Raw genomic sequence first — 23249 nt, 5'->3', positions numbered from 1 at the left:
TGTTTGTTTGTTTGTTTTTGTTTTTGTGGTATGCGGGCCTCTCACTGTTGTGGCCTCTCCCGTTGCGGGGCACAGGCTCCGGATGCGCAGGCTCAGCGGCCATGGCTCACGGGCCCAGCCACTCCGCGGCACGTGGGATCCTCCCGGACCGGGGCACGAACCCGTATCCCCTGCATCGTCAGGCGGATTCTCAACCACTGCGCCACCAGGGAAGCCCCTAGGCTATTTCTTTATGTCCTAAGTAACTTGTCTTTATACTCAAAGTAATAATGTCAGTTTAGTGTCTTACTTTCTAAATCTTTATGGTTTTTTTGGCTAAATTATATATGTGAGGGGTTCCAATGGTAATAGATAGAACCTTTCTCAGAGGGAAACTAGTGTTTTAAGTATGTTTATTGAAAGTATCTTTAATCATGCCTTTTTGCTTTTATCATGACTCTCATGAATATTATGAAAAATCTGTGCATCTATTGAGATGATCTAATGATTTTAACTCCTATAATCAGTTAATGTAGTGAATTACATTCATAGATTTCCTCATGTGTAACTACCATTTAATTTCTGGGATAAAGTCAACCTGCCCATGAAGCAGTATCCTTTTTACACCTAGTTAGAATTGGCTGAAAATACTTTGCTTAAATTTTTGCATCTGTGGGCATGAGTGAGCCTGGCTTATAATGTTCTCTTCTCATGCTGTCTTAGGTTTTAGAATCAAGGTTATCCTGGCCTTACAAAAGAGACTGAAGAGTATCTCCCTTTTGCCATAGTCAAAACAGGAATTTTTTGGAATTTGAAGTGGAACCATTTGATTCTGGAATGTGTGGGAGAACTGGCCTGTCTTACACAGTAAATATTGGTTCAATTTAATTAACATATTTACCATTTATTTTGCTCTTCCTTCCTTCTTGCATTTCAGACATTCCATCTTGGATCTGAGAAAACTTTCTCTCTGAATTACTTTCTTAAAGTACTTCCTTAAGAATTTCTTTCTCCTGTTGGTAGGGTAGTCAGGGTTCAACCAGAGAAGCAGAACCATTAAAAGATTTAAGAGACAGATAGACAGATACATATACACATATGAGATTTATTACAAGAAACTGGTTTACATGATTATGAGGGCTGGCTAAGCAGGTCAGAAATTCATAGGATAGGCAATCAGGAAGGACAGACCATAGGCAGGTGGGACCACAGTCGGGGGCCGATGCTGCCACGCACAGGTGTAAATTCTCTCTTTCAGGAAAATCTCAGTCCTGTTTTACAAGCCTTCCAACTGCTTCCGACAGGCCCACCCAGCTTATGTAGGATTATCTTCCTTATTTAAAGCCAAATGATTAGGGGTTTAATTTACACATGTAAAAATACCTTCACAGCAATACTTAGATTAGCATTTGATTAAATAACTGGGGGCCACAGCCTCACCAAGCGGACACATCATTAAAGCCAACACAGAGGGCAAACTCAGCTTTAGCAGGGAAATGTCTTCATGGCACTCTTGCAATTAAAAGGTATTTTAGTTGGTGTAGGATTCTAGGTATTTTTTCTCAACACACTGAAGATATGGCAGTATCTTCTGGATTCCATGGCTGCTGATGTGAAGTCATCTGTCAGTATTTGCTCTCTGAAAGTAATCTGTTTTTTCTCTTTTAAAAAAATTTCCTCTTTATTGAATGTTTTAGAGCTGAATCTGCTCTATGGGTGTAGATTTCTTCTTATTTCCTCAGTTTGGAGATGTGGGACTTCCTGAATTTATAAAGTGTGCATGTAACTGGCTCTGGCCCTGTCCTTCCAACCAGCATCTCTCCTCCACTTCCTGTCTGCTCCTTTCAGAACTGACCGTATGGATTTCAGACATTTCCACTCCACCCTTTATGTTTATTAACCTCTTACATTTTCTACTTCTTCATGGTTCTGTACTATATTCTTTTTTTTTTTTTTTTTTTTTTTTTTTTTTTTTTTTTTGCGGTACGCGGGCCTCTCACTGTTGTGGCCTCTCCCGTTGCGGAGCACAGGCTCTGGACGCGCAGGCTCAGCAGCCATGGCTCACGGGCCCAGTCGCTCCGCAGCATGTGGGATCTTCCCGGACTGGGGCACGAACCCGCGTCCCCTGCATCGGCAGGCGGATTCTCAACCACTGCGCCACCAGGGAAGCCCTGTACTATATTCTTGATAATTTCTTTTTCACATCTTCCAGTTCAGCAAATCTCTCTTTAGTTAGATCTGACTGGTTATTAATACATCAATTTCCTTTCATTTAAATTACATGCTTGCTTACCAGTAGTTTATTTGCTACATTCTTGAAATCGTCTTTACATTCTTTAAAGTTTTTATGCCTTGAACATTTTTAAGGCTTGTCTTTTATTTCTTTGAACATCTTAAGCACAGCTATTTTATATTCTACTTCTGTCACATCCAGTATCTGAAGCCTCTGCAAGTCAGTTTCTGTCTGCTGTTTCTGGTTCGCGATTTGTTTCCCTGTATGTCTAATGACTTTTAAGAGTGAAATTTCTCTTTGGGATCTCAGCTGGGAGAATTCCTTGATGCCTGGATGAAGGTGGATTCCTCAAGGAGGATGTGTATTTGCTTCTGCCTGAGGACACTCACAGTCAGGACAACTTTACATTTGACTTGAGTTTGGCCAGACCAAATCAGAAATGATTAATTTAGGCCTCAGAGTCCTGTGCCTGCTGGTGAGGGGCAACTTCTCAGCAGCACTCTTTCCTCCCCTCCACTCACGCCACAGCTGCAGATGTACAATCCCCAGGAAGTGGCTGAAGCGAAGGAGCACCTTTATTTTTCGTTCACCTTTATACTAAGTCTTCCCAGATTTATGGGAGTTGAATCTCCTATCACACTTCTGATCTTGGAGAGTAAGCACTGGGCTCTGTCTGGGCTTTGTCTCCTGTGACCCTCACCACAAGATGTTTTTTCAAATTCTGCATTTTAAATTGTTTCAGTACCTAAGTGAGCTCCGAATCCTTCCCTGCCGTATTATCAGAAATTACAGTTCACTTTAACGCTTACCTTAAAATTATATGCTTCTCTCCTGGGTTCATGTTCTCTCAATTTTGATGCATAAGAATTGTCGAACAAAGAGGAACTGGGTAGTTCTTGAACCATAATGGATCACAAACTCATGGTCAGGAATATTAATCATTTGTACCTAATAAATATTTTTATATTCTTTCAGAAAGATCAGTAGTGTCTTTGAGAATTCATCTATGTTAATAATTTTTATCAATCGATTCCTATTTTATTTCTCTCTTCCCCCCAAGCTTTAGTGAAGCGTAACTGGTATACAAAAAACTGCACATAATTAATGCAGACAATTTGCTGAGATTGGGCAGATGTATAAACACTCCTGTTACCATCACCACAATCCAGGTAATAAACATGTCCATCACCTCCAAAAGCTTCCTTGTGTCCATTTATGTTCCTATTTGTCTGTGTGTGGTAAGAACACTAGCAGGAGATCCACACTCCTAACACATTCCAAAGCACACAACACTGTACTGTTGGCACCTCGGATGCTGGACCTGACTCACCTTTACAACTTTGTGACGCTGTCAACAGAATCTCAAGGCCTTGCAGGGACACCTTCCACTATCTCTTTCTTAAGGTTGATAAAATAGTATCAAGTTCAAGAACACGGTCAATTGGTGTATATAAAACTATCCAAGTTGTCCTATAATCGGTTCTACTTTGACCATTCTCATATTTTACATTTAGCCGTTTTGACCCACTTATACTTTTAAAAAATCCTGCATAGATATGTATTTTTTTAATGTAACTGCTCTAAGGATGAGGCAGACCCTAAAATTTATGAGCTTCCACAAAGTTTCACGCACTGTCGAGCTGAGAGTGCACAGGTGTTAATTCACGTAAACTGTATCACAACCTGTGGGGCAGGGTATGATACTTGCTATTTTATAGAAAAAGAAACAGATACTTACGAACAAAAAGCTACTGAGTGACAAAGCCAAGGTTTAACCCAACTCTACCCGACTCCTAAAATACATATGCTTTTTGTAGTTACGTAAAAAAAAAAAAAAAAGACCATGTATGAACTTTATCAAACGATAAGACTCTAGTTACAGAATCTCAACAAGGGAAGTAATACGTCATTCTACCCAACCATTCAGTCCTTGACCCCCATATAATTTGAGCTTCACAACTCAGTTTTGACAATGGGAGGTACAGCGATCTCCTCTTGACAGACAAAAACACAGCAAGGGCACTGATATTTAACTCAACAAGCAGGCACCGGACAACTAGCCTCGGACTGCACTGTGCTATACACTTCGGCATTTACAGACCACCACTCGATCCTGTCCCAACCCCGGGAAGTAATTCAGTCTATACCGGAGCCCTCTAGGGACCGAGAGCTCCAAAGGGAGCCCGCTCCATCCTGGGAAATTCACAAGACACCTTTAATGTGGAAACCCAGGTTAAACCCTGGTTTAATTCCTGGTTTAACCAGGAAACCCTGGTTCTTTCTGTTCCTGACAGCTGTGTACTGGACAAATCTAGCCCTTTCTTCAAGGTAAACGTTCACCTACTGGAAGACAGGTATATCCCCAGTGCCCCACAGAGCACGCTTCTCACTCAGATCGTTATTTAGAACTTCCTCAGAATACAGATAAACAGTATTGGATTTTTTCACCACGCTGGTTTCTTCACTTACGTAATCTGAAGCTTACTTTGAGTTATTTGGTCTCTTTCCTCTTAACAGACAGAGGAATTTCTATTAACTTGTCCGCTTCTCAAGGGCACCCCGGAGATTTTATTCACGCCTGCGCCCCGGCCCCAAGCACAGTTTATGACTCACTGTCGGTCTTCATTACATGCTGAATTCCCAGAGCTAACTTTACACTTAAAATTGTCATGTGGAATAAGAAAAGTGAGTGTTAAGAACTTAATTTAAATTACGTAAACAGAAACTACAGCAAGCCTAAATTAAGAAACTTGCCATGATCACACAGTGGGATGAAAGAAACACTGCTTCTAAACTTTCTGAAATCTGATGTCAAGCTGCTGCTCTTTGAAATGACAGTTTTATTTTCTGAGCCAGAAATCAAGACACACGGAAGGACTATAAGTTTTTTCTGAAATTTTAATTTGTGATTATGGAAAGTTTTACAAAGCTTGAAAAGTCACATATTTATAAATCGTTCTTATAAACTGGATTGCATTGGGATGGTCCTATTAAAAAAGCTCAGTTTGTTTACCATACCCACCTAGCACACTACGATAAGCCCTTCTAAGATGCCTTACATAACCAGTCTTACTGCTGTTTCTGCTGCGTGGATACTCCTCTGTTGAGACCATCAGCTGAGCAACTTTCAGTGAGGAAGTTTTTAATAGCAAAGTTCAGACATAGTTTTACAGGGACAAAAAAGTGTTATAAATTTCTGTTACATTTCTGTAACCTTGTTACAGAACAAAACGTGGAGGTCCACTCTTACCTGCTTAAAAAGCTGGAGGTTAACTGCAGTTTCTAAGAACTGTTTCATCACACTTGAGCGGTGCTTTACGAAACTCTCCTCACAGAACGTGATGGGCTCGCCCTGGAGAGAAAACAAAGAATTTCGGGGACGTCAACAGAAAGTCAGCACAAACCAGTCTATGTGAAGAGGCACCTGGGGGGTCGCACAGGAGTGTAAGACACAGAACTTCAAGGTGCTCTGAGTGTAGAGGGAATGAGACCCTTACACACAATGGCTGCAGGTCGGGCTGGTAGAAATAGTCCTCGGGCTGGTAAGCTTCTGCTATCACTTCCTAATCAAGGATCCCCTGGGCTCTTAAAAATGGTCACTTTCACTCCCTCAAAGACTAAATCCCCTAAAAACAAGGATTTAATATCATTAGATTATGAGTATTAAAAATTGCACACAATCTGAACAAGTCCAACAATTATATTTCATTCCGATTAGAAAACATTCTTACCATAAAAATTGCTGCATGCTTTTTGCCGTTTACAGTATGATCATTAATTTCTTTTTGAATTAATTAAAAGGTCTTTCGATCAGACTCTATTCATGATTGCAAATACAATTCTGACTGGATGCTTTCTAGGATAAGCCTCACATGGCATTTGCCTGAACTTATCCTATTTGCTAAGTAATCACAACTCGGCGAGTGTCTTCTGGCAGCTTGGGGGCTGTTAGCCGCTCCTCCTCCATCGCAAGGACTTCAATTCCAAACACAGATTTCCACAGACTCCCACACGTGACCTCAGGAATCATCTCTCACTGGCAGACCCCGGCCACCTGCTGCTTCCTTCCACAGCCCGAATGGCCCTCTTGCCCATTCAACACAGATGAGGATACGTGACTTAACGAGCAAAATGAAAACACAGATTAGCGACAACGATTCAGTCCTTAGAGTAAATCTTGCAGCAGTCTTTACACCGCAGTAGAAAGGAAAAAACTGAGCTTGTCCACCTTCTAACAGAACTTTGAAAAAATGTTAATTATAGCTTAATTTTAAGACAGAATGATGTCTTGCTTACAGGTATCTGTAAGTAAAACTCTGAAAACTGGTTCTTGAATGAATAAGATCATGGGACTAACAACCCGTATAACTCAGCTGTTACCACTGTCTGCCGGAAGCTAATGCGCTGCTCCACACGGCAGCCACATGCGCACTTAATGCTATTTCAATGTATTAAGATTAAAACTAAAAATTTAGTTCCTCGGTCGCACCAGCCACATTTGAAATGCTCAGCAGCACAAGTGGCTGCTGTATCAGACACAGCGCAGACGCGGAACACGTCCTTTAGCGCAGAACGCTTTCTTTGACGGCACTGCTACAGAGGGAGGAGAACAAAATTCAAACTAAGAGTTAAGAGGAGACAATTCGATAATCTACTAACTGATGCCACCTAGACCAGCCATCAGCTGATCATCTATAATGAAACTAACATTAGACAGTTTCATACAGATCGTTGCCATTCTTAAGCGCTAGAGAAGGATTTTCAAATACATATTTTAAGAATTGAATTTACATAAATGTATTTTAGATAATCAAAAATACACCATATTTGCCACTATCATAGAACTTACAATCTAACGGGGGAGAAACAACAAACAAGCAATCCTGTTAAAGGTAAAGATCTGCTGTTTTTGAATCCTCAATATCGGCAATATATCTAGTTACACTGGGAGCCCACGAAATGTTTTATAAGTGAATAAATGAAACGGCAAGTAAGCTAAAGCCCTGCTCCGTATGACATATTATCTTTTCAAAAGCAAATATAAATTTTAAAAATAAACAAAACCATTGCCTCTAACGGAAGTTCCAACTACATCACTGCTATAACAAAGAAATCAGGACTACTGATAATTCTAATTTTTATTTGATGGATTTTCCATCCCCAAACATGTGCGAGAGATTGTATTACGGTCTCTGTGATACGTCGAAACGTTGTCGTGAGTACTGCAGAACAGTCCTCAACTCCAATGTAAAGTTCTACCTGCAGCTGAAAAGCTTAGCCTTCTGACGTCACAAGCACGCATTTCCTCTGACTGGAGGGAGCAGAGAGCGGGGGTGAGAGTCTCCAGGGAGAAGGGACCCACGGACTCTTCCTCAAGGGGTGGCTGTGTACCCAGTCATCAGCTAGCGTGAGCCACCCACAAGAGCTCTGTCCTCACTCACCTCCTAGCAATTGCCTGCGATGTGTCCGGAGAAGGAGCAGAGAAAGCGCAGGTGGGGCCCCCGCCCCGTCCTTGATAAAAACCATCACAGAAAAAGCTTCCAACTGCACCTTTAAGGGACCGCCAGTTTGTTCGCCAAGAATGTCAATGATGGCGAAGAAGACAAAGCCCTGACACATCTCAGAATTTTCTCTCAGGGCAAAGAAAAATACGGCTTGTTTAACATGCTGTAAAGTTTTATGTATTAATATACAAGAGTCTCAGTTGCTGTCATGCTTGGGGTGCATCCTATGGAACAGACTGTCTTCAATCCAAGTCAAATTGGATGGCGTGGTAAGAAGGAACTCTGCTTAGGATCTTCTGGTTTATTTATGATCTGATTAAAAATCAGGATTAGGAAAAAAAAAAAAAAATCAGGATTAGGGGGCTTCCCTGGTGGCGCAGTGGTTGAGAGTCCGCCTGCCGATGTAGGGGACGCGGGTTCGAGCCCCGGTCCGGGAGGATCCCACGTGCCGCGGAGCGGCTGGGCCCGTGAGCCGTGGCCGCTGAGCCTGCACGTCTGGAGCCTGTGCTCCGCAACAAGAGAGGCCGCGACAGTGAGAGGCCCGCGTACCGCAAAAAATAATAATAATAAAAATAAAAATCAGGATTAGGATTGAGTAGTTTCTCAAAAACTGTCTTGTTCCAGTAAGGTGAGTACCTATCCAGTGTTGCCCACTGAATTCCCAGCTTATGCCTCTGCAGTATGAAAGGTTTAATCTGGGGGCATCTGTGGCTGCACAGAGGAAATTTGAGCTGGTTTTGAAAACCAATGGAAGCTTTATGAAACACAGACAGAAAAGACAGTCTTGAGAAAGGACAGACATGCACGAAACGTGGGTCGTGTGCTTGGGGTGGGTGTGAATTAGAGAAAGCATACACTAACAGTAATAACAGCAGCTAATGACTGCATAATACTTATTATGTGCCAGGCGCTGTGGTAAGGCACTTTACACATATTAACTCATAGAAACCACAAGCTTATTATCATCATATTCTATACATGACTAAACTAAGACAAAGTTTAAGTAACTTGCTCAAGACTGCACAGCACTGTAATTGTTAGAGGCAGGATTCACTCTATACTCTCAACCTCCAAATTATCCCATTTCTGGGTATCCAAGTCTATGTGAAATATTTTATTTATTCCACATCATGTAATCTGTAAAAGTACAACAAGCTGTGATAATTACTACATTTTACAGATGAGGAAGCCGAGGCTTAGAAAGTTTAAGTAGATTAACCCAGGTCGTGAGAGTTTGAAGTCCATGTGGTTAATTACGCTACTAAACATTTCATGGCAAAATCAACAGGACTTGTTTATCAACTGATACACAGCAGTGGTTCTCAAAGAGTGGTCCAGGGACTCTGATCTTTTCATAGGGTCTGCAACACTAAAACTATTTTCATAATAGTGCTACGATGTTATTTGCCCTTTCACTTTCATTTTCTCACTAGATCCGACTGAGTTTTCCAGAGGCTTCATAATTCACAATACTGCAACAGACTGAAAGCAGAATCAAAGGTGAGAATCCAGCCAGCTTCTTTTAAGCTGGGTAGTAAAGAGATTTGGAAAAATGTAAAACAGTGCCATTCTTCTGACCAAATTTTTTGTTTAGAAATAGACTTATTTTTCATGAAAATATGTTTTATGTTAAGCTTAGTAGGTTTGTGTTTTTACCTTTTCATTAAAAAATTTTTTTCTCCTTCCTTTTTTATTGGTTTGTATTGTTTTGAAATAAATGATCAACAATAACTATTTAAAATATATTCAGTTTTCATTTCTAATATGGTAAATAGTGATAGATAGACCCGACATAAACAGAAGTTCTCTGATGTCCTTGATAATTTTTAAGAGTATAAAGACGTCCAGAGACAAAAGGTTTAAGAACCACAGACACACAAGAAAAAGACAAACAGGGATCAAAGATGGCTCCCAGGTTTCTAGCTTGAGGATCAGAAGATGGTACTGTTTACTGAAGACTCTAGGAAGACAGAACCAAACCAGGTTTAACAGGAAGCTGGTAAAATCAGTTGTGGCCTGTGTCTCAGCTTGGGCTCTAAGCCAAGCCTGAGACAGAGCTTCTTGTTCAAGTGATTTGCTGGCGGAGAATTCTCAGGAACTAGGTACTAATGGCAACAGGATACGGCAGGGAAAAGAGACAGGCAAGAATGTTGGTTTCATTGGGAGACCAGCTGCAGGCTGAACCCATGGAAAAGCACTAACCGCGCGGCAGAGTCCATCCAGCCTTGAGGCCAGGCCAGCTTCCTGCTTCTTGTGTGCGTCAGTCACTGAACGTGGGCCTCTCGCTGGGAGGGGTGGAGGAGAAGGTGAGGTGCCTGGAAGGCCCTGCCCATTTAGCTAAGGGCAATTTTCCTCTGAAAAGAACACCAGCCGGGACAGCCCGGGGAGGGCCTCCAGGATCGCGAAGGCCAGCAGGGTGCTTGAAGGCCACCTGAAGGTGCGTAACACAAGCTAGAAAGTCAAGCTTGGAACATGTGTTGTTTAACCTATATTTAGGAAATACCTGCACAGAGCTAGGTACTAAGGTTAAGTGGATCACCCTACTTACTGAAGGACAAAGATGTATGCAACTGAGAAATACTCATCTATAATCTAATTAATTTCTTAACATCACATAGCTCATTGACAGAAAAGCAAGTAAATAAATATGCAGTTCAGTGGAGACACAGAATAATCAGGCAGAAACATTAAAAGGTGGAAAAGAAAAACTCTGCACGGGAAAATTCTGACATGACAGTAAAGCAACTGACTCTTTTGCTCACGGAGCAGTCATGAGGCAACAGAGAGGAATCAAAACCAAACTCGCTGCACTGGAACGTCACACAAAGGAGCATGGAAGGACGTAAGAAAAATATGAGGCATCGTAGAGTAGGAATGAAGTTCTTATTACAGAGAAGAGAACCAGACTTTCCAGAAAGGAACCACCAGCACTGCTCACCATTACATTTAAGTATGTCGTCAACAAACACATTCTAAGGATGAATGAACAACACCCCAGCACCTCTATGATGAGGAGCCATTGACAACAGCAAAAACACCAACACTCATACTGATTTACCTTTTAAAACATAAAAAGCAGAGCAGAGTCATGATTATCCACAGAACAATGTCACTCTCAGTCACTTGTATAATGACTAATGATTGGGAAAAAAAAAGGGTGCCATCCCTGCAGGGTGCCAGGAAGTGCAAGTCACTCCTACCTGATGGCATTTAAATTACTCAGAACTGCCCTCCACTGGCATCAATCTGGCCCATAGAGACCACGGGATTTACCTCTAGAAGTAAATTCTCCAGCCTCCGAATATGCAGAGACATTTGTATCTTTCTTTTAGCACTCATTTTCGGCATTGTATTAAATGTACATCTTTGCATTCCCTGTAGCACCCAACACAGTATCTTGTGTCTTGTGTGTTCAATAAATACCCACTAGTTACTATCTGAATTATTTTTATAAGATAATTAAGGCACAGGTAAGATATGGATGAAATGGAGCTGTTTTTCCTACCCTATTACTATGTTCAGCTTCAGAGAAGTTATTGTTATTGAATCAATATAACACTTTTGTTTATTTTTAAGAATAGATGTGTTTAAAGTTCTAGACTATTCTCCAGAGTAGGAAACTTTGCAAGAGCAAGAAAATACTTAAAACATAGACTAGATCTCTATGCTTTAAGAATGTGTATGACTTAGCAAAAGTTCATATTGAAAAAAAAAAAAGGAAGGTGTCAGGAAGAAGGCTACTGTACAAAAATGTGAAGTAAAATCCAAAGCATCAGGCTTCCCTGGTGGCGCAGTGGTTGCGAGTCTGCCTGCCGATGCAGGGGATGCGGGTTCGAGCCCCAGTCCAGGAAGATCCCACCTGCCGCGGAGCGGCTGGGCCCGTGAGCCATGGCCGCTGAGCCTGCGCGTCCGGAGCCTGTGCTCCGCAACGGGAGAGGCCACAACAGTGAGAGGCCCACGTACTGCAAAAAAAAAAAAAAAAAAAAAAATCCAAAGCATCAACATAGTACTTATTCAGTTCCTTAACACACTTGGACGCAATATCACTGTTTCATATGGAGTATAAACAAACTAAGCAAAAATGTCTGCATAATGACGGTATATTTACATTTTTTAATTCTCTGAAAGATTTGGCTACCAGTTGTCTCATGGGAATATTAAAATATAGTTTAGGAGCTTCCCTGATGGCACAGCAGTTGAGAGTCCGCCTGCCGATGCAGGGGACATGGGTTCGTGCCCCGGTCCGGGAGGATCCCACGTGCCGCGGAGCGGCTGGGCCCGTGAGCCGTGGCCGCTGCGCCTGCGCGTCCGGAGCCTGTGCTCCGCAACGGGAGAGGCCACAGCAGTGAGAGGCCCGCGTACCACACACACAAAAATAAATAAATAAAGTAATACATACATACATATATATATATATATATATATATATATATAGTTAGGTTCTCATAGAAGACACTAATAAAGATTTTTCAGGCTATGTAGCATCTGGGTTCCAAGTGTCCCAATGCTATTATTATGGCATATCTACTCTCAGTTTAGTGACCATGAAAACAATGCTTCTTTAATTGCTGAGAATCGTTCGTGAAAAGTCGCATGTTCACATCATAAACTTTAGTCATTAACAAAAATCTTCTCTTATGTACATATTATGACAGGAGTGTATCCTAAGTTATTAGATCTGTCCTGAAAAACCATAGCTCTCAATGTTCCCCTGGCCTGTGATTCAGCAAGTTAAGATGGGAAAAGAAATTGATTTTTTTTTTTTTAGGGACAGCTGCTTCTAACACTTTGGATAAACACGAGGACTTTAAAAGATCAACAGATTTATGTATTAATTTTATACATACTGTGATAAAATACACTTCTCTTCCCCACAATTTAAGGACAAACGTCCTCTATTTTCAGGACACATATTACCGGTGATGTACAGATGGAACCCTCACTAGCCAAGTCCCCAGTTCTCCCTGCCCCATACTAGTTGTGCAATATTTTTACTAAAAAATTAAGCAAAATTCCCTCTCTACTAATTAAAAAAAAAGAGCGGAAAGAGAGTGCAACCATGTTCCATCTGAAAGCCAATTACCAAATACTTCTTTTGTAGAAACCCTCTTGAGGTCAAAAGGTACTCAAGGTTGGGTAATAAGATGAGTGAGTACCTCACATGCTTTGGGAAGCACACCACTGCGAGGGTGAGTACATAAACTATCCAACTCGGACTCTGAAGTCTCGAACAAGTTAGCAGTTATAAATTTGTTAAATGGAAGCTTTAAGGCAAAGATTTAGTGATTGGCCACTTAAATTATGGATACCAATCCTGTACTTAAATTGCTTGAACTTAATCACAAAATATAACTCGCTGATAACGTTTGAAAGGAACATAATCCAAAAAATGTCTGAAGGACAGCTCTTGCTACTAGTCAAACAGGAGCCCAGATTACTAGCTAATCTTTAGTTTAAAAAGAATTTCCTTTTTATCCATTAGCAAGGCTCACGGCAGCCCAGAAGAGCTTGAGTGTTTGAAACTAATGATATCATCCTAAATATTCAAAGGAACAGATTTCAGCACTATCTCTATGCTCTTAGGGTAATAAAGCGTATGCTTTTGAATATACTAAGCAATATTTTAACTCAGGCAAACATTTCTTTAGCATTGGCTGTTGGTCAAAAATTTGACTTTTATTTTTTAATAGCTTGTGATACAAATGATACAGAGGTACAAACGATGACCCTTTATTAGTTATTTAGTGCAATCATTTAAAAGTGTTCTCATGTTTGCGGCAATGTTTTTCTTTGGGGGGACCAGCAGAGGGTACTTTATTTTCGTTATGTTAAGGGAATCTTCCTTACCAAATGTACTACTTCTAAAATGTCATTTTTAATGATCATAGCTAATATACAGAGCATTAACTATATATGCCAGGCACTGCTCTAGTAATTTACATATATGAACTCATTTCATCCTCTGAACAACCCAAGAAGTATTACTGCTTTTTTTTTTTTTAAACACATGAAGACACTAAAGCACTAAGAGGTTATTTGCCCGAAGTCATGAAGCGAGTTAGCCACGGAAGGGGGACTCAAGCTCTGGTTTAGAGTCTGTGCCCTTAGCACCTTTCCTCCATTCATTTATCACATTCGCTTTATCTCCCGTTTCTGAATTCTTAAAAAGTAGCTAACCTGCTGCTGGCTAAAATCCAAAACCAACAAAACATCCATTATTTTGCTGAAATCACTTTCCAAAAACTTGGAGGAGTTTTTTAATTTTCTCTGTAATTAAGAGCAGGTACCATTTATTTGTCAATCATGCCAGTGTGTCATTCAGAGAGTGTAAATTAGGCACTAGGAGAAAAGTGACAACATACTAAGCATCGTCACTTAGACATTCTAAGTGCTTAATTTATAAAATAAGTTACTCTTTGGCAGTACTTGCCATGTGCATTTGAAAATGAATATTCAGATCATCCTGAGGGCTTCCCCTCACAACCCACGACCAACTGGTTGCCCAGTGCCACTGCACAGGGCGCAGAGGGAACAGGAAGAAGCAGTTTGAGTGGTGGCAGTCACCCCAGGTGCACAAAACCATGCATGGAAATATATGGTATGAGTAACAAATTATTTCACCAACTTATATGTACTCTGTATGAGACGCCTATACCATCTGCACCTTTTGAGAAAATTCTCATTGTTTGTTCACTCGTTACATATACGGAAGACACTCGGTATACCTTTATCTTCATTGAGAAGAAATGTAAGTTCAGAAAATTTATCTCAAGGAGTAGATGATATGAGGATGGAGGCCTAAGGGAAGGAAACACTCCACGCTGAAGCAGGACCGGGACCGTGGGAAGGACAGATCCAGATGCAGCCCAACTCGTTAGCAGGTGGGGAACCTCAGTGGAGGTTTTTAAACTCGATGAGCATCACTTTTCTTATCTTGAAAATGAAAGGGGTAATATTTTGAGGCTTGTGCAGATTAAATGAAAGAGTTAATTCAAAGGACCCATCAATGCCTGGTATCCAGTGGGCGCTCAACAGTTATTATTTTAATAGCAATTAATAAATTATTAATGTCAGGAAAAGTAATAAGAACTATAATAAATAATATATAAAAAAAGGAAAAGAAATGTGTTAAGGAAAGTAAATATAATCAATTCACAGAAAGAAAGTGTCACTATAAACTACTGCTTCAAGGATCAGGAAAGAACCAGATGGCCATTCAAAGCTAGAACGATAAAAGCACTGTCAGGAAGAAAGAACATTGTAAATAAGGGTTTGGAAGCCTGAGAAGCTTGCGGCATTTAGAGCCTCAGGCAGAATTCTCTGAGTTGAGGTCAAAGTTTAGAAAAAAAAGAAAGGAAAACACAGACCACCTGCCCATCACGAGGGCCTAGACCACCAGGCGAAGGCAGGTCCCTGAGACTCTGGTCCGGCACAGACCAATCAACAGGTTCAATTTTGTCAAACGTAAGGGAATTACTGGTTCATTTTTTGTGTGTGTATAAACAATCATGAAATTTCAAAAACTAATACCTAGTTAAAGAATTCATATCCATTAAAAGCTATTTTGTAATATTTCCCTTTCCAATTGTACTCCAGCAGCTACAGGATACCACTAAAATGCATTTATGATGAAAAGAGACAAAACCATGAAATAATTGTAACTTCTAAACTTGGCTCTGTTTTTTTTTTTTTTACACCAATCAGAAAATATATCAAAGATATATGCCTGCTATATAAATGTCCAAAAAAGAGTCCATGGTTATTTGTAAAGATAATACCTAAAACAATAAATAATTTTCCTTAAAAACTATTTATTTTGAAAATATATAGAAAAAAAATGTCCAAATACATTCAGTATACTTTAAAAATTGAGCTTTCATTCAAAGACTGAGTCAAAAGAAATGTGAAGGCATATACAGAATGAAGATACCATGCCCCAACTCCCAGAAAGAACCACCAGTAGAAAGGGAAAGAGAAAACATCAAACATAAAAAGGAAAAATGTAGCTAAATTAACAAATTTATAAGATGTGATCGATAAACAGGAAAGACATTCTCTGACAAAATTATTTTCCCACGGATGCTGAGAATCTGGCGCTTTCACGATGTTTAAAAAAAAAGTCAGTCATTGAAATCCTGTAACCCTACTATCTGCTCAATCAAGCTCAAAGAGGGAGAAAATCAGGCTACAAAAACTATAGTAAGTAATTAATGTTCAAGATGGAATATTTTAATAGTTTTAACCGTCACCTAACAACACTGATAATTTAAATCGTTTAAGAAAATTTTCTCTTCAATCTGCTTTCCTCAAATCTGAAGTCTTTTACAAATTTAAAAAGGAAAATGGAAAGAAAAATGTAGCTTATAGATTAAGTATTTAAATGTGGCAAAATTCAAGCAAAGTGATACTTTTAACTTTCCTCCTGTACTGTAAAACTTGAAAGCAATCTCTTTCAAAGAATTTGATATCTTACTAAAATCAACCACTAATTTTGTCTTTCAAACCCATTTTTCTGTTTCAATTGATGTTCACTAATTTTAATGACTATGCTCTACTGTAGTGTGAATGACTGGATTCCAGTCTTGTAAAGAATGAGACCTTACCACTGTCAATAATTTTTGAAGACTCCCCCATGTGAGATATGTATACTCTGTACGGTACTCTGAGTTCTATATAATGTTTTTAAAAATACACACATATCTCAAAAAGATTAGCATGCAAATTAGACCACATGCACTTTTCCAGAGACAGTAGCTGATCTGCCTAACTCAGTAACCGCTCAGAGGTACAAGAGCCACTGGGTGGGAACTACGAATTTAGACGTCAGTTCGGAAAGCATATAACCCGTTCCCGTTTGTTTAGTGCTTCATGGTTTATGACAGGATTTACACACCAACCCTGAAAGGCAGACAGAGGAGGTGTTAAGAATTTTCACTTTACAAATAAGATGGAAGTCAAGAGAGACTAAAGAAATGGGTCGAGGTTACACAGCCTTAACAGTGGTGAAATACCCATTAGATAACAGGTCTTACTAACTCAATATTTTTAATCCATTTATTCACCTGGTCATGAAACAGCAGTGTAATCATTTTCGGACAATCAGACCAACAGGCTTAACCAATAATTCTGAGAGAAGAAAACATATTTTAATTTATACCTTTTTGGACCATCTAACAACTTGGGTTACAATTCTACATAATAATCATTTGGGGGGTATTAAAACAAGAAAGAAATGGCAAAGTGAGCTAGGATATGCTAAACAGATAAGCCCACTTAGAAAAGTGTTATGAATTAGGAAGACAATAAATTTCCAAATGTTGCAAAATGTTCAAGTTCTAATAGTTTTAAACTTTCACATTATACTTGTCATTCCTAAACTCTAATCTAATAAACCCAACTGTCCGGTTAATTTCTTAGTAATCTCAACAAGATTGGGTAGTTACTCTAAGACATAGTAACACAATTCATTAATTAGTTACGAGTAAGAATTCCAATTTTAGAACAATAAACAAGGTGCTATGCAAGAGAATGTGGGAAATATTAACTCAGGGTTATTTACTAAAAGAACTAAAACCATATAGTCAAGAAACTAGAGGTGGAACATCATGTTTTAAAGCATAGTATTTTGTACTTTCAAAAACCTTTACGATACTTTCTCGGGTGGGATATTAAAACGTTTCTTTTTCTGCCCCATTCCAAAGAACCACACAAGAGCACGTTAAGACAGTGATGAAATAAAACGCTTACAGGTTTGTATCTCAGTGCATCTCTGTAGGATCCAAACAAAGCAGCCTGCGCCCTCAGGAAGGCCCTGGCCACTCCGTCCCCCGTAGCTGTAGACTGCTTCTTCAGTTTACTTTTCAGGGCCGAGACCTGCGTGACAGAGAGGAACGGTTAAATTCACACCTCAGAAATTGGTACAGCGAGGCACGAGCCCAATGGGCAGGCAGACCGCAGCGTGTGCAGGTCAGCCCAAGCCTCATCCTCCTCCCGACAGCTTATCTTCTAAGTGCAGGGAGCGCCTGCTGGTCTGTTAATTGAAAGGAAAGCAGGGGCCCACAGTAATGTGCTAATGCAAATTGGTTTGTGCTCTCTTTTTTTCCCAAGGCCTCTTGACATAAATAAGCTTTAATTATTTTACAGTAAACTGCTTGTGAGCCACTTTTCTGCAGATTTTTAGCAATTACAACATGTGTCTACTTGTTTGGAGATGAAGCCGGTTGGGTAGCGTTCGACTGCTTGCTAGTTAATTTTATTTTTGGAAGCTTCGTTTGTATATGTAAATAATTTTCCAGTCATTTGTCTAATAGTTTTCACCATTAGTAGATAAAAAGAGGGGAGGGAAGTTAAGGTTACTGGGAACCTACCGCAAGCGGGGAATTGTGTTGGGCTCGCTAGACACTGTCCCATCTGATCTTCAGAGTCTTCTAGGAAAGGTACTCACGTTACCATTTATGAAGAAACAGGGGCTCAAACATGTGAATCGACTGGCCCTCAATATCTGGCTACTGAGTGGCAAAACTGAGATTTCAACCCAGTTCTGTCCAGTTTTCTCCACCACCACACGCAGGATTCAAGGTCAACGTTATTGCCTTATGAACCAGTAATCACGTTAATAATGTTTTAAAATCAAAGAAAAATGTATTATCTAGGAATTTGTGAAATTTTAAAAGGCACCTACATTTGTTATAATTTTTCATACAGTTGCATCCTTTAATTGCAGGTTGTGTGTATTTTAGAGAATGCATGCTACTTGATAAACAGCCCTTACTTAGATGCGTACTTCCTAAGAGTAATCAACCTCCTCATGTGCACTCTTAGTTTTTAAAGGGGAGGTGATGTGACCTGTTCCTATGCATCCGACTCACTTGACCAATTCCTCTCCCAGATAATAAAAACTACGCTCTGTACTCTTAAAAAATACCATTGATGCTCATATACATTACTTGTCAATGCTCTACAGGGGAACGTGAAGTGACAGAGAAATTCTGTTTTCTTAAGAAAAAACTGATGGGACAAATTCTGGTTGGATTGCTCCCTTATCAGAGCATGTTCTTACCCTTACGATACTACCAGATAACAAAACAATGTCATTCCTCCTTTACATATATATGCAAGGAGGAAGAATATTTTTATTTCTTTATACAAGCAGCCCTGACTACTCTTGTGGATGATGATTGTAATTGAAGTGTCAACCTAATTAACAACTAAACTTTGAATAATGCTAATGAGAAAGGAACACAGCATCAGAGGAAGGACCAGCTCTACAGGTGATAAACCTTCACAGTAGTGACATTTTCCAGTGTAAAGTCACAGTTACTGTGATCTGATCAAAGACAGAGACCCCCATTGGGTCCAATTATAACCACAGTTTTGAAAAAATTATTGAGTTATGATGTTCATAATCTATGCAGAAAGGCCTTTGCAGTACAGGTCTTTCCCCATAGCTGTGATCTTTTCCATTTATATCCAAGCTCCACAGATTCAGATAAAAGTTTAGAGCCTAATTCATTTAGCCCACAAAGTGCATAAATTAGGATTCATTTAAGAAGAAGTTTTTATTATTAAAATCTAACCTCAATTAATGCATATTTTTAGGTAACCCACATATTCAAAAATAAATACAGCTGAAGGATGCAAAAACAAACCTCTGACTTAACGTCCTTTATTCTGAAGTCTGTAATAATGTTATTTTTTAGGTTTCAAATGCCTTTAAAAAAAACCAACGGGGATGAAAATCAATACATGTATTTCATTATTGCCCCCTAAAAAGGCTTATGATGGAAAGAATAAGATTTTAGTCTTCCAAAGTATTATAAAAAGAAAATGATTGGGTTATTTTTAATTTTACTTTAGAAAACAAAAAACATTTTAAAATGTCATGCCTTTTATCTCTGTAAAAGAAAATTCCTCAGGATGTATTTTTCTATAAAATCTGGAAGTGACAATTCAGTTTTCCACAAATGAAGAATCCTTCGGACAATCATGACACATGTGCTCCCAGAGACTGGAAGCAAAGTCAAACCATCCCTCACCCTCTGTTACCCCAAGTCCTTGATTGCTTAATCGCTGCGTAAGTTAGCCAGGGTATTCACCACGCTGCCTCGGGTCCATCCTAACCAAATCCTAACGAGGTAGCCTTCACTTCCAAAATCTGTCAGTGATAGCTCCTGAACTTCCTCAAGAGCTCTATAGAAAATAGGAAAGAAGAAAATACCTGTTCTAGAACTGTCTGAAACAGTAGCCACTAGACGCACAAGCACTTGAAATGTGACTAGCCCAAATTAGGTTTTGCTATTAGTGTAAAAAAAAAAAAAAAAAATACATTGGATTTTGAAGACTTAAAAAGAACAAAATACCTCATTAATAATTTTATTGATTACATGATGAAACAGTATTTTGAATATACTGGGTTAAATAAAATACATTATTAAAATTAATTTCACCTATTCCTTTTTACTTTTTAACATGATTACCAGAAACATTTTAATTGCATATGTGGCTCATATTATATTTCTATTGGACCGTGCTATTCTATATGAGCATACTATATAATTTCATACAGACATGTGAGACTAGCAAGAAATATGGTTAAGTTTTTCCTTTGCCTATTTCTACATTATTTCAACCTTTACAGATAGCATATAAGGAGTTCTTCCTTGACCTACTCTAGGTGGGCTTCGACTGCCAGTAGGTCTGAGGTGGTTCCTGTCTTTCAGAGACCAGAAGGGCAGCTGAGTTAAGAGTTTCTGTGTGCACCAAAGAGCGCTCAAAAACAACCTGTAAAAGTGAAAGCGTTTTTTAATAGTCAGCTTCAGCTATTAGGATATTACTCTAACATAAAATAATTGTGTCAGTCTTGCTATTTTCCTGTCCTTTAGACCACTGGAGTAAATTATCACCAGTTACCACTACGCTTTGCAGAGCTAAATAGCTTTTAGCAGATTTTATCTATAAATAAGGTGATATATCTTCTGCACTTATTTAAAATACTTGGTCTGGGAAATAGTATTTTCTGCTTTAATTTCCAAACTTCTAAGTTTAGTTATGAGATAAATGTACATCTTTCTATGAGATCCTAAAGTTTATACTCACATATATCTGAATTCAGAGAAGCATTTGGAACCTTGGTCACATGGCTATTATCACAAAATCCTATCATGTGATCTTGCAAAAGTATCAATTGTTTTCTCTTTTTATTCTTAACAAAGTAAGCTTCAATTTCCGATGGCTAAAGATGACTTGAAAACTGACATTTTATTTTATTATGACATTTTTTAGTCTGTATATAAATTATTTTTGAAGTCTAATTAGGTATCATACTAGACCTCCCCTGCAAAAAAAAAAAAGTTAAACAGTGAAAAGAACTTCAGAACAAACGTCATTTCACTGCTCTTATCAAATGTTCAAATTCCTTTCATACAACGAGAATCCAAGCTTCTAAAGCAGCCATCACAGGAGGAATTATAACCTGGGTTTGAGCACAGTGGGAGTTCACTGCAACATGAATAATATTACCACCAATTCTCCACTTTTACCCTCTTAGCACTAAGTGACCATGAATAAAAGGAGGGAATGACATGAGTAAACACAGCAAACAGGTATAAATAGAAGAGTGCAAGCCACGTGCACATGGGCTGAGTAATGAAGCAATTATGCCAACCGGGGGTTAGGAAGGTAGGTGACATAAAGGAGCTGAGTTTTTCAGAGAAGTGACAGAAATTTTCTCTCGACTTTGAGATGTGTCTTCTCAGGAAAAATAAATCAATCACTGCAACCCATAAATTTTAATTTTACTTTTTAGGATCACAAAGAGAAACATCAGGGTAAAGAACAGAAGGCAAAAATAAATGTTCAGGAATGACATTTGTATAACCTATATGACCTGAAACAACTCTGAGATGTCTTTAAGTACCCTTTTTCCTAACTAAGCTGCGCTCTAGAAACTATGTACGTTCAGAAAAGTTAATGCTTCAAATAACTATTTGCTTTAGAAAAAAGTTACAAGGTTAAATTAAAGTATTTTATTCTTCCATGAAACATGTTACGGTCACTGTATGAATCAGATATTAAATCCCTACACTTCTAATGTTCAGTTTTTTTAAGCAATAAAATTAACGCTTCCTTCTTAATATAATTTTCTAACATGCTTCTACCCAAGGATTAAAACAGTAACCTCTGACATTTATTAAATGAAAAACATATGATACACTCCCAGAGGGTATCATGACATTGTTTCTCCGAATGCTTAAATTACCTTTCAAAGCCTAAACTACGTACGGCGTCATCTACAACTGTTCTCCCTTCAGAGGCATCTCAAAATGATCACAACCAAAACTGCTCTTACCCCACCTCGAGGCCAGTGTCAGTGTCACTTCCGTGCATCGAGGTGCCTGGCAGGACCTCTCAACGCTGCACCCTTTCTCATCTTCCATAAGCAGTAATCACTGAGCCCCAGCTGTTGGACCTCTGATACAGATTGCAAATCTGTCCGCTTTTCTCCAAATCCCTGACACTATCAAGTTCAAGCGACTACCACCTCTCACCTAGACCACTGCAAATGGTCTCTGAACTGCTCTTCCTGCTTCATTTCTGCTTCGTTATACCCCGTGATCTCCAGGACCTAGAACCCAAGATGATATTTTTAGAAGCCAAAGTGGATCTCACTATTCTTCCTCTGCTACAAATCTCCAGTGAATTCCCAGTAACGTCTGGAGGTCCTGAACAAGAAGCACAGACCTTCCACTCATTTTAAGATGCCTCTGAAGGGACAGTAGTTGTAGATGACGCTCTCACTCCTACCTGTCTCTACCACCTCAAGTGCGTAACCTCCCTTTTGTCCCCCTAAGCGCAGCTGTACAGGACTTCCTTCCACTCCCTGAATCTGCCAACAGCAGAGCCTGAGTATATGCTATTCCTCCTCCTCCAACCTTACTCACATGCATTGTTCAGGCCAGTTCTGCACTCAGGTGTTTCGACATGTTGGGCTGAACCTCAAAAGGCAGATCTCAGTTTGTAGGCGGGTAAGAGTGCCCTCTCAGCTTGGCTACCAGTATTTTCATTTGGGCTCGCTTACGGCAGACACAGCTGTCGGCCTACCAACGGCCACTCTCCCTCTCTTCGGTAATCGGAATCTTAAGTTTTGACCGGTGCTTGGTTAACCCAGCTGGGTAAACTCAGCTATTTCCCAGAATCACCATGACCTGGTGCGGCCCTGTGGTTGGGTTCAGCTAATAATGGAATGTGACTTCCAGGACCACAGCTTCTACGGCTTCCTGTCCACTCGGCTCCCAGCACAATACAGGCGTACAGTAGGTGCACAGTCAGCATCTGTTGAACGAATGAACAAATTAACCCGTCCGAGGCATGCTGCTACGCTAACTCCTCTAGTTAACTGGATCAGAATATCTGTGATGGCGCCTGCGAACACAATTCATTGACGAGTCCAGCAAGTCATCGTATCGGCAAGATGTGGAGACCACGATGCTGACGGCGCTCGCAGCACCACGCACACAAAAAGCCTCTGGAACATG

At 39.7% G+C, this 23249-nt stretch overlaps 1 protein-coding gene across 8 annotated transcripts in view; it reads right to left on the bottom strand.

The window, feature by feature from the left end:
* DENND1B (DENN domain containing 1B) overlaps positions 1-23249 on the bottom strand; it is a 258787-nt gene that overhangs the window by 76583 nt on the left and 158955 nt on the right. For all 8 annotated transcript variants that reach the window (XM_059055774.2, XM_059055749.2, XM_067027477.1 and 5 more), the window contains 2 exons: positions 17464-17589; positions 5463-5564 (listed from right to left, as the gene is read on the bottom strand). In XM_059055774.2, coding sequence (XP_058911757.1) covers positions 5463-5564; positions 17464-17589 — 228 coding nt within the window. The remainder of the gene's footprint in view (positions 1-5462; positions 5565-17463; positions 17590-23249) is intronic.

The sequence above is a fragment of the Kogia breviceps genome, chromosome 1 (assembly GCF_026419965.1).
Source record: "Kogia breviceps isolate mKogBre1 chromosome 1, mKogBre1 haplotype 1, whole genome shotgun sequence".
Lineage (NCBI taxonomy): Eukaryota > Metazoa > Chordata > Mammalia > Artiodactyla > Physeteridae > Kogia > Kogia breviceps.
This window is presented reverse-complemented; position numbering and strand designations above follow the sequence as displayed.